The following is a 13,192-nucleotide window of genomic DNA, read 5'->3' as shown; positions in this document are numbered from 1 at the left end:
CATGAAAAACTGTTCAGACTCTGATCCATTTCCCTATTTTACATTATCTGGAAGGAACAATTTAGCACTGGCTATGATTATTTACTGAAAAAGAAGATTCAAACTGGAAAGCTCCTACCTACTATGAATGCCATAAAACCCCATAGAAGTTATTCTTAATTGGTTGTATGTTTTGATCGCTATGGGGAATCTTGTTGGAACTTTTAGAAAACAAGACTGTATATATTAGATTATATACTTAATTTCCTATTTTTTCCTATTATTAAATAAACAGACAAATTTTAATGATTATATAAGAACTGACATGAATGCATAAAAGATGCATATTCCTTCCTATATTCATTTTTTAAATGAATAATTAAAAAAAAATACAGTATGCATCTGTTCAGATTTTTTTCCCAGTAAGTGGATGGTAGCTCAATCCCAATTGAGACTACTATATGCAGAGGCTATGGGGCAATGTGCGCTCCATAAAAATTCATGTTCTGTAGTTCAGCTCTGCAGTCCTTAAAGAAAGAAGTGGTCTGGAGCCATGCATGTACTTACTCTATTCCCTTGTTATTTCCTAGTTCTCTCATTCTGTATGCAAGACAACAGCCACTGGGGAATAAGAGACACCTGGCATTGTAGGACTTGATGGAAATACTGTACCCTAAGAGGTATTTTCATTATTCTGGTTCAGAACTCTCTAATTAAAGGAACTCTCAACTTGCTATGTTTCATAGCAAAAATAACTTGCAATCTGAAGATACATATTTGAAAAGCTAGTTTTAGTAGGCCCAAGAGATTGAGGCTGAGACATTTTTCTCTGTCTGCTTTGAAGCACAAATTACATTTTGAGAGCTGTCCCTCCTGTTTGAAAATCAGTTATTAGAGAATGCTGGAGTGATAGGTTTTCTGTTTAAGAAATTTAAACTGATTTCATTCCAGATCATATCATATCCCAACTACAGAGTGGAATGTTTTCTGGAGAATGCTCAGGAGGCAGTTCCTCTCCGTTTTGCTTATGCCAATCAAACATTCAACAAGAAGAGCTTTTAAAGGCATTTGAATATAATTGCTGGAGATCAGAAGAGATTGCTTTTTTCGATACAGGAGACAGTGTGAACAAAAAATAGCTTGTTTTCCTTGAGATAGGCACATGTTTAGATTGTGTTTTCAACAGAGTATTACATAATACAAGTTTAATAAATAAAAAAATAACTCAGATAGCCTTTGGCATCACAGTTACTAATACAAAAAGGATTTGCCAGGACAGCGTCCATGATCAGCCATGAGATGGAGAACATTTTAATGCTTCTTTGACATATATGTTTCTACAATGTCCTATACTTACCAAATTTTGGGAGAAAGTAGTGGGTTATATAAATAAGATTGTGCAACGAAAACTAACATTTTCAGATAGTTTAGGCAAAAAGCAAAAATAAGGTGGGTTCTTCTTTAGAGAAGGATATGGGTCGTTTCAGAAACCTATCAAGTATTTACTGGCCTGGTTTCATGCAATATACAGTAATGGCCAAAATTGTGGAAACCTTTTGGGAAAAGTGTATTTTCTAAAACTAGCAAATAACACCACTTTTTTTTGGAGTAGTACCATAAAATTATATATCAATAGGAAGATAATTTAATCAAGTATGTAATGCAATAACTTTTATGAAGGATTTGCTATTAGAATAGCAGTTACAGTATAAAGAAGAAAAGTGAAACAGAAAGAAAAAACAAGATATACAAAAATTATCACGTCAGTTAATACTTAGTTGGGTAACCATGAATTATGAAGCATGAATTATGGCCTTACAACGTCTTCCCATGGAGTGAACCAAGTCTTTTAGTTCTACAGCTGTTATAATGGGAAACCAAGATTGAGTGATTACTTCTATTAACTGGGTTTTATTGCTGGGTCGCTTTTGACCAGAGGTGGTATTCAGCTGGTTCAGACCAGTTCGGGCGAACCAGTAGTGGCCCGCCCACCCGCCCCGGCTCTATGCCATCCTATTTAGGCAGGTTTTGAGGCTAGGCGCATGCGCGGAAGCGGAAGGCCGAGCGCACGCGCACTCACATTTACGAACCAGTAGGGAAAGTAAGTGAATACCACCCCTGCTTCTGACTAACAAGTTTCTTTAGTCGCCTCCATAGATTTTCAATTGGGTTAAGGTCTGGGCTATTCCCAGGCCATTCCAGCAGTGGAATATGATTATCTTGAAATCCCCCCAAAAAGTTAGCCATCAAACCTCAAAAATACACTTTTCCCAAAAGGTTTCCACAATTTTGGCCACTACTGTAATAAGCAAGATATAATAGCGTAGGTTATTTTGTATGAAGACAACCAATTGTACTTCATTTAATGAATCACAATTAAACAAGTTATTTACTTATTTATTTACTTTAATGCAATATGTAGGCCCAGTCATTGCATCTGAGAAGGATAAAGATCACTTGCTATCCTTGCTTACATTTGGCACGGAGTAGCAAGAGATAATGGCTGAAAAAGCGTATGCTGCCTACTGTAAAAGGCTACAGAATGACGGAGTCCATAAGTAGTTCTGGAAAATGACAGATGTGCTTATCTTTCATCCCTGAAGAATTTGCCAAGATGCCTTATTTGATCAGAGCAACTAAGTACATTCAGGCTCACATGGGAACGAAAAATTGGGCCTCAACACCTGAATAATCTCTTTCAGAACTGTTTTTTAAAATGCCAGCATCTGAGGAAGTGCCATCGCAGTAAAAGGAGAGAAAGAAAAGAGACACAGTTCCCATTTTCACATTCCCATAAAAAGTTGTCAGTTTTTATGCCATCTGTTGCACTGTTGCTAACTGTTTATAATAACAAATCTGTTACAGAGAAATAAACTTAGGCATGGCTGCTGGCATATGCTTCCTATTAGCAAGTGATCACAAAAGTATTTTAAACTAGAAAAGGATTGAGATCCTAGTAAGTTTTGTAAAAAAAAGAAAATGCCATACAAGAGGGCAATATATTTTAATGAGTATTAGGGCAGAGTTAAGTTTACCTATTATTTGCACTTTTAGACAGTACAATAAACCTTAAATATGGAAATACATTTTAAAAGCTCCAGGACTCACGTTGTTTTTCATGTAGAATACCGGATGAGCAAAAAGTGGGGTCTTCACCTGTCAAAGACAGGAATAAAGGTGTTAGGTTTTATTCATAAATACCTATGTTTTCTATAGATTCATTCAACTGTTACATCAACAATCAGTACCCAACCCCAAGACCCAAATTCATCCATGCAGCTCACATTAAAGATGGACCATTGTGGCTTCCTCTAATTTCATCCATCTGTCCTCCATCTCTGCTTCCTTTCAGCAGCATCAATATATGGATAATGGCTTTAAAATTATGTTTACTTTGCTGGCATAACTACGATAAGTTTTATAGTGAACCAAGGGCAAGCACAGGAAAGCATTTCTGCTTCTTCTCTCCTGATGTTAGAATTCAGGGTGCATTATAGAGCTTGTTGGAATCAGCTATGATATCTGAACTAACAGGAAGAAGAATAGCTTTCTACCATGTCTAATTAAATGTAATTCAGACACAAAACACCAATCCTTGGCTAGTAGATCTTTAAAAAACAAATACACAGAAAATAGGATGATTAATGGTATTAGTCACAATGGCACCTCTCAGTACAGAAGCAGCATATCACTGAACATCAATTTATAAATGATGTGGATTAAGAGCATGTTATTTCCCCAAATTTCTTGGGTGTTTTTATAGCAAGACTACAAAAATACAGAGTGCACAAATACAGAAATAAACAAAAAGGGTCTGGTGGCTCAGCAGACTAAAAGCATTGTGATTAACACCAGCTGTCTGCAATTACTGTAAGTTCGAATCTCACCAGGCTCAAGGTTGACTCAGCCTTCCATCCTTTCTAAGGTAGGTTAAATGAGGACCCAGTTTGTGGGGGCAATAAGCTGACTTTGTATAAATATACAAAAAGTATGAAGGCTATTGCTTAACGCATTGTAAGCCGCCCTTAGTCTCCGGAGAAGGGCGGCATATAAATCAAATTAAAAATAAACAAACAAATAAACAAAAGACAATAAATTACAAAACAACCCCCAAACCAAACCTGAGGAAAAAAAGGGGGGGGGAATTCCAAAGGTAGCAATATAAAACATCTAATATATGTCCTGTGTATATTAAGCATATAGAAATCATTGCTTATTCAAACATCTCATTGTAATAATATATTGCTATCAAATAGAAAGAATAAAAGTTACCCGCTCTATTGTTGTAAAATATAAAATGTGAATCATAGAAGAACATATTTCCATAATTCCATAATTTCCAGATTTCCAAAAGCTGTAATTAATATCTGGAATAGTATCACTATTCAAATTTCTCCAGCAACCCATCTAGTCCTTCTGTATCCTGCAAGTGCTAGACCAATGAAGCTCCCAAATATTTACAGGAGGGAAAAATTCTAGTGCTTTTCACTGCTGCATTCCAGAAGTTATTACTTAAGATATGCTACTTCTGATTTAATCATGAAGATTTCTGGGCACTGATGGCACAATCCTCCATGTCTTTGTCCAGTCCCCCTTTAAAATAATCAGAACTGGTACCATCTTCCAAATACATTTCAAATATATTTCGAATACAGCTCGTCTGCCTGGAATCCACACTGTATATCAGACATTAATACGATTGAGCGGGTCCAGAGCTATTTCACGAGAAGAGTACTCCACTTCTCTACTCACAATAGAATCCCTTATGCTACCAGGCTTGAAATTTTGGGCTTGGACAATCTGGAACTGCTCCACCTGCGATCTGATCTAAGCATAGTACACAAAATTGTCTGCTACGTCTTACGTGTCAATGACTTGTTTAGCTTCAACCTCAATAGTACACAGGCAAACAATCGATACAAACCAAAGGTAAACCACTCCAAACTCGATTGCAGAAAATATGACTTCAGCAACAGAGTGGTCAGCGCCTGGAATGGTCTACCCGACTCCATTGTTACATCCTCAAACCCTCACAGCTTCAACCTTAAACTGTCTATCGTGGACCTCACCCCATTCCTAAGAGGTCCGTAAAGCAGGCGTGCATAAGCGCACCAGCGTGCCTACCGTCTCTCTCCTACTGTACCCATTTATTTGTATTCATTTCCTTCATTCATGTCCATGTTCATATTCATACCTGCTATCTTGTACATGTTTGACAAATAAAATAAATAAATAAAAAATAAATATTGGAAGCAAACTCCCCAGCTTAACCATGCATTAATATTGCTACCATACTCTGCTCTGTCATAATATACACGTATTGTTGAGTGCACTACTCTATACTTATATAGAATATTGAATTGCCAGGTGAAATAGTTGGTCCATTATATTAAAAAGATTCCTCTTTTTTTTCCAAATGACAATTTAAAAACTGCAGTGTAAATACAGAAGATTCCACGAAAACACAAACATTCAAACTGAAAAGCAGATTGAACACTAAAGCAAATTAATTTTGTTCAGGGGATTAAAAAGGTTTTCAGTGTAAGTATTTGTGGCAACTACAGCAAGCTGGGGGGGGGGGAAATGTAAAGACTACTAAATGCAAAGATCATCATTAATTGGTCTTTCAAGTTCAGACTAATCAAAATGATCAACCAGATTTTCAGATAAAGCTCACAGACTATGAGACCAGATATCCTTCATTATTTCCAGTATGTGGGAACAAAAAATATATAAATTTGTATCAAGAAAGTTCCACTTCTAGTTAATCATGTTAATACAGTCCAAAATGTACTAATTTGACTAAAAAACGCTGCTTCCTAACAACTGATTGGTGAACAATCTATGAAATAAGCAGTAATTTCTAGCAGCAATTCAGCCAGCTGTTGATGAATAGCATTAAAAGATATAGGGCCCACTTTGGACAAATAGTTTCTTAAAAGTCTCCACTGAGAAAATAGTGTCTTTTCCAATTGTTAAATTGATCCATTGTTAAATAAATACTGTTAGCAAGTACTTCTAAAAGTTTACAGCTTTTATCCATTGGTTTTAGTCTTGGCTTCTGCGGGAATGGGAAATGCAGGAACAGGAAATGAATATGCTCCATATTTTGCATAAAAAGATTCTTTCTTGCAGTCTCATTGGCTACAAATCCTACAACTACTTTTTAGTGGATTGGTTTCAAGATCTCTCATTATTAACACTAGTTTTCTCACTGTCCTTCTATACATACTACTGTCATGTATGGCTGCCAAGATAGTCTCTCCAAACTTAGGACTTTAATATATATTATTTGTACCTCTTCAATTCACAATAGTCACTCATCTTATCCATATGGCCAACTGCGTTTATTGCTCTGAAAATGCCTTCATGTGAAAGGATTATATGTATGTTGTGGAACAACTTGCCTCCAGAAGTTGTGAATGCTCCAACACTGGAGGTTTTTAAGAAGATGTTGGATAACCATTTGTCTGAAGTGGTGTAGGGTTTCCTGTCTAAGCAGGGGGTTGGACTAGAAGACCTCCAAGGTCCCTTCCAACTCTGTTATTTTATTCTATTCTACCGTGTTTCCCCGAAAATAAGACCCTGTCTTATATTTTTTTGAACCCTGAAATAAGCGCTTGGCCTTATTGCCATGCACTCAAAAGCCCGATTGGGCTTATTATCAGGTGATGTCTTATTTTGGGGGAAACAGGATATGTTGTCCACTTCCCAATGAAATCTGTAGATCTCTCTAGCTGCTTTTCATCTATAACAGTGGTTCTCAACCTTCCTAATGCCGTGATCCATTAATACAGTTCCTCATGTTGTGGTGACCCCCAACCAGGGATGGGTTCTAAAATTTTTTACTGTCGGTTCTGTGGGCGTGACTTATTTTGTGGGCATGGCTTGGAGGTCATGTGACCGGGTGGGCGTGGCTAGCTGGTCATGTGACCGGGTGGCCATGGCTATGTGTATAGGGACTACTCAGAGAGCTGAAAAAGGTTATTTCTGACAGATCCTCGCACTTTTGACTGGTCCTCACACTTATGACCATCCTCACATTTATGCCCGTGCAGCATTCTTAACAACCATGTCACTCATGGTTGACAATTGCTTCTCTTCACCATGGTGATAAGATAGGGCAAAAAAAGTAAAATGTGAGGACAGTCGTAAATTTGAGAACTGGTCAAAAGTGCGAGGACCAGTCAAAAATAACTTTTTCAGCTCTCTGAGTAGTCCATGTGCACAAAAGAACTACCCAGAGGGCTGAAAAAAGTGATTTCTGACAGGTCCTCGCACTTTTGACCGGTCTTCGCACTTATGACTGGTCATCATGCCCATTGTAGCATTCTTAACAACCGTGTCACTCATTTCACAACTGCTTCTCTTCACCATGGTGACAAGATAGGGCAAAAACGTAAAATGTGAGGACAGTCGTAAGTTCGAGGACTGGTCAAAAGTGCGAGGACCAGTCAAAAATAACTTTTTCAGCCCTCTGAGTAGTCCATATGCATAGAAGGATACAGCAATAGAGAGGGATGAAGGAAGGGAAGGGAAATTAGAGTAGGAGTGAGGGTAAGAGAGGGAGGAAGAGATGAGGAGGAGGAGGAGAAAGGAAGAGGAAGTAGGAAGGAGAAGAAGAGGGGGGGGAAAAAGAAAGTAAGAAGGAAAGAAAAGAGAGAGGTGATAGGTTTGAGGAGAAAGATTGCTGTACAATAAAAAGATGAAAGGGAAGAAAACCAACCCCAAACAAATATAAAGATATTAAGATAAAGAATGAATTGTTAAACTTTAAAAAATAAAAGAGAACAAATATGAATAAATAGCAATAATTAGAAACACACATACAAACATACAATGTATTTTCTTTGAGCAGAGTATTTGGCCGGTTCACAAATTTAACCAGTGTTTAGTCATTTCAATTAAATTTACAATTTCTATATTTTCTTTTTGCCATATTTATTCCTCATCTATTTTTTTAAAAAACCAATATTACCCTTCATCCTCATCTCTAATCTTAATCAAATTCAATTTTTCCCTTCTATTCTATATTATACCCCTTCGCATTGTCATCTATTTTTATATCCATCCTCACGTTGGTTAATTATGTAATTATGTAATACAGTTGTTTTAACATTCAACATTTTAATATAAATCAGTTATATAACTATCTTTTTTGTATATCAATCAATATGAACATGAATATTCCAATTATTTCCATGCAATCCAATTTCTTCCAAATCAATTAATTATATTTACCAAATAATTTCCCCCATATATTCCTCCAAACCACAACTTAACCATTTCTGCTTTCAACACAATATACAATTAATAGTATCTCAATTATTACAATTCCCTAGTTAAATAGATCTTTTTTTCTTTTGTGTTTTAAAATCTTGAACCTCCTCTTTTGCCCTAAATTTCCCATTGTTTGCAGTTTTGCACCTACCTTTTTTGGTGAGGAAAAAGAAAAAGAAATCTCTCTCTGCCTCATTTTGTCACGTTGCACCAGACCCTGCTTTACTTTCAGTTTTGTTTTTTCAGCATAGCTAGGGGGAAAAAATCTGCTCCTCTCTTTGCAGCTAGCAACAGAGCCCTCCGCAAAACAGCTAAGAGCAAATCAGCTGAGAGTCTGGAGGCTGATCAAATCAACTTATGGTAATTAACCTATGCTGAAGCTGAAAGGGGCTGTTTTTTTCTATTTTTGCAGGCACCGGTCTTCTCATTTGTTTTCTTTTAACACTGATCAGCTGTAGGGCAGCCCTTTGAAGCCCCACGGCAAGAATTTAAATGGTTTGTTTCCCTCTAGCCATCAGCTGGGACTCAGGAGGCAGCAATTGATTGGGAGTGGGCGGGGTAAGCGATCTAACAGAGGCAGAGGGTGAGGGTGAGTGAAGGCGTTGGGGGGGCGAGAGAGGGCTTTGGCGACCCCTGTGAAATGGCCGTTCGACCCCCAAAGGGGTTGTGACCCCCAGGTTGAGAACCGCTGATCTATAATGTACACAAAGGTCCTTCCCACCTTCAGGAGATCAAACTGTACATCTGGTTCTCAGAACAGATACTATAACTATGCAGAGATCTTGATTTGAAAGGCAAGAATGTCTTTTCCTGGGCTCTCATGAGAAACTAAACTAATCCCGTGATTCTACAGCAGGAATCACATAACCAGGAAAAAGTACCGTTGTTTTAAGGTATGCTCAACAAGAGCTACATCTGTGCCTATATATACTCTGAAAGAAATGTTGCCATTAAATTCAGATCTCTGCATAGGTGTACAGTACAATATTGTACAAATTACACCAATCAATTATCCAACAGAAGATGACAGAATTTCAATTCTTCAGGTGGGGATAGAAGCAAGGGAGCTGTCCAAGGTCCCTCTTTCTCCAACAAAGAATCTATCTAAAGCACGAGTGTCAAACTCGATCTCATCACGTGACGTATCACAATGTTTTTTGCCTTTGCGGAGCTGGGGTGGGCGCAGCCTGCACGTGATGCATCCAGCCCATAGGCCACCAGTTTGATGCCCCTGATAAAGCAACAAAAATATTACTGTACTGCTGAAATGAATACAGAAAAGCAAGAACTTTGCATTTTCGATTATTGGTGAGGAGCAACTGGATAAATATAATCCTTGCACTCTATGTTGACTGTATTCTATTATCCTTGATAGCAATGTAACAGTCTCTGAATGCCATCTTCTGGGAAACTAGCCATTTCCTTCCGCAATTGGTTGGTCACTGTGAAAACGGACTGGTGGATTAGGTGGGCTGGAAGTCTGATCAGGCAAAGGCACTACATATGTTCTTAACTATGCATACAGATAGCATCAAATCAACAATCCTGATACTACTCTAATCGTAAATACTTGATTATTTTTAACAAAGTATTTTGCCCCTAAAATATGCTTCAATCTTTAAAGCTCTAAGTACCTTTATTCTGAATAGTTTTTATCCCAGAGCTATAATTGCACTCAACAATGAACTAAAGGGCCACCATCAGTGAGCTGTTGGACAGCATTACTTGGTCTGTTGTGTGGATGTTTGGGTGGTTTAGGGGGGGGAATTTGTGGTGGGTGGGAGTGTGTTTGGGGATTGTTATGTGTGTTAGATTTGGGTGTTAAGTGAATTTTGTTGTATGGGTATACTGTGTATATGCGTACAATGACAATAAAGTTATTATTATTAATCTTATCCTTCTACTCTTCCTATTATCTTTCTTTCCAGAATTTGTAGCTAGCAAGCAGAGTTCTCTACTAAAATAACTCCATCTTCAAATAATACTTCAAGCCTTAATATTGCCTTCATTTCTCTGCAGTTTTCTGGTCAAGATTTTCACAAGTGGTTTGCCCTTGCCTTCTTCCTATGGATGAGAAAGTGACTGGCTCAAGGTCTGATTTTATGCCCAAGGCAGAACTATAATTTGCCATCCCCTAGTTTTTACTCTGGTGCCTTAACACTGCATCAAACTAACTCTTATGGACACAGAAAACTGGAAAGGAAAATTTATGTGTCACAAGCAGATCAATAAAACTGCAGCTGATTATATTTTAACATACTGCCATTCCCTGCAAGGAAGAACCAGTTCTGTCAATTCCAGTTGAACTTTGATAAATCAAATACAACACAAGATTTATGAGACACAATGTTAAAAATCAATTTTAAATATTTTTTTAATGTCCCATGAACGTACATTGAAATTACATGATTCCTTAGAGAAATCAGATGTAAAATCTCTGTTCAGAACTGTCTATTTATTTCCCATAGAATAGTTCAGCTCACTGTCAGATTAAATGCATTTTCCTACTCACTGTCAAGAGGAGAGATGCTCAGAATGCAGACAGCATCTTTCTCAACTCCCCCTGAATCATTGGCTGTTGACTGACATAAATTAGCAGGGAGCACAAGGCAGTCCTTCATATCACTGTCAAGAGCAGCTGTAAAACATGTTGCCGGCCTTCAAAGCCCACCCACTAATTATCTGTTTTGTGGTCTTTGAAACACTGTTTGGGTATGTGGCCACTGCATCACTCAGCCTATCAGTGGTGTAGAAAAAAAAATTCTATGTGTGCACAGAATATCAACTTTTTAAAAAAACCAATTAAATGAACCACCAAGACAAAAACTAACAAATTAGAAATCAGATGATAAACAAAAAAGTAAAAAAAATACAGACTCAGAAAAAAATACAAAACCTTTGCACAGACAAGGATAACTTGGTAGAATGAAGATTCATTTAGCTGGAAAACAGTGTATTTGAATTAATCTAATTGTGGGTATTTTCATAGCAATTTGGGCTTGTGTGAACTTTTTAACCAAAGCAATTCCTCAAATTTTTAAGCACCACTGAACCACAGAAGCTGTTTAGTTTCCTAGTGATTTGCAATAGTGAACTTAGCTGTTTACAAAACCTGATTTAATTTGTCATGTTGCTTCGGTTTAGGAAAAACTGTACATTCATGAGACATTAAAAAAGGTAAGATTCCTGAACAAAAATTGGTGGATGTTTTTCCCAATTTCTATAAAAAATATTCAAAAGTTTTGCATTTTCTTTTTCTTTGTAGTTTTGTTTAATTAAAGAAATAAAATTATATTTTATATTGTAAAATTACCAATTATTGTAATATATACCAGTCTACTTATAAACATAGCAATAATAATTATCTAATATAACTTCAGCAGGTAAATTCATTCTTCCAACAATTTAATGTGTGTGTGTGTGTGTAAACAATTGCACAAGCCAACTGAGCTTTTTCTCATCCTAACCATAACTACTTCAAATAGAATAAGTGGAAATGGTCACCCTTGAGAATGAATAAAGAAATCCATTAAGGAAGGATACAGTTCTGCCTTCTATTTCAAGAACAGAAAAGAGTGCTGGAAAAAGCATGGTGAACAAGTAAGAGGCTGGGTATAATTTGTATTTCCCTCAAACTGTGGTTAGCCAGATGCTTTGAAGGAGCACTAAAGAAGCACCTTAGAAGACAAACATATTATTTGGTACCATTCCTCAACATTTTCTTAAAACCTTTCCCAACCAATTTGCACACATTTCTACAGATTTACAGAGACTGGAAAATCTGAAGAGATGAACAATTTAAAGAAGTAAATAGCTTTAAAATATGTCAATTCAGACAAAAAATTATATTCCTACTATCCTGGATATTTTTTCTCAATTTCTTTTTCTAAAACTCTTATTTCTAAATAAGTAAAATATTACTTAGAAAAATTGCACAAGACATGTTTAAAGGTTCAGAAGATTTGACTGAAATGCAATGCAAAACAAGTTTTCCCTCTTTTTATTCAAACTAATGATAAAACATAGCACAAGTACAACTAACTGAGGCAGCGATATGAGCTCTACAGTAGAACATAAAAATACCAGTCTTAGGTGGTGTTTTGCATCAGCTTTATTAGCAAAAGGCACACAATCTGAAGTGAAATATTTAAGGAAGTTGGTTTATACCTTTGTGACTGATTGGCAACAAACTGTGAAAATCTCTCCAGACTTAGCATGCGTCCCCCTCTCCAATATTTTTTTTGAATATTTTTTTCTGAACTCCAGTTTTCAGCTCTAGTCAATGTGCAAATTATACAAATTTGCCATATATTTGCTCTCTTTTAGTTCTGCACTTACCTTCTCTTCTTAATTCTAGAATCAAGGAAGTGTTTATAGGCATTGGTGGCAAGATTTCCTCTTTTTCTGATTTAATGATATGGACTGAAAACAGACCTTGATCTAGCATGTAATCCTATGACAAAAACACTTATCTGTTTTCTTACTTCATCTTCAAACACACCTCAAGGCTCCTTTGCAATGAATAGATAAGGCCCCATGCCAGTTCTCTTATTCTTTAGCGCTCTTTCCCCAGACTGTGTCCTTGAATGCTTATGGATTTTGTATAAATTGTGGACAAATGAGATTCAGCACTGCAATACTGTGTATTCCATTTTAAATTACTAGATTCCCTTCTGGATTAAAACCAACAACAACTACAATCGTCTAATTCAAAGTTAGTCATTGCAGCTGCTAGTCATACATTTCTAAGCTTCTTCTGATAATCAAGCTGTTTTCAAGAGTTTCCCCTTTGCTGCCTTCAGCCCTCTTTCTCCTGTGAAAACTATTTTCTATTAAAATTTAAACTAACACCTACTTTCAACTTCTTATCAGCAAAAAGAATACAAAACCACTTTGTTTGCACAGATACACTGACAGCCAGTTAATCTCACAG

General features: G+C 36.7%; 1 protein-coding gene across 1 annotated transcript in view; it reads right to left on the bottom strand.

Moving 5' to 3' along the window:
* PITPNM3 (PITPNM family member 3) overlaps window positions 1-13,192 on the bottom strand; it is a 141,575-nt gene that overhangs the window by 61,829 nt on the left and 66,554 nt on the right. The window contains exon 4 of the mRNA XM_034421066.3: window positions 3,088-3,135. Within this exon, the coding sequence (XP_034276957.1) occupies window positions 3,088-3,135 (48 nt within the window). The remainder of the gene's footprint in view (window positions 1-3,087; window positions 3,136-13,192) is intronic.

Source organism: Pantherophis guttatus, chromosome 1 (genome assembly GCF_059756535.1).
Source record: "Pantherophis guttatus breed Tessera chromosome 1, ASM5975653v1, whole genome shotgun sequence".
Lineage (NCBI taxonomy): Eukaryota > Metazoa > Chordata > Lepidosauria > Squamata > Colubridae > Pantherophis > Pantherophis guttatus.
The sequence above is the reverse complement of the archived record's forward strand: the minus strand, read 5'-3'. Positions and strand labels throughout refer to the sequence as shown.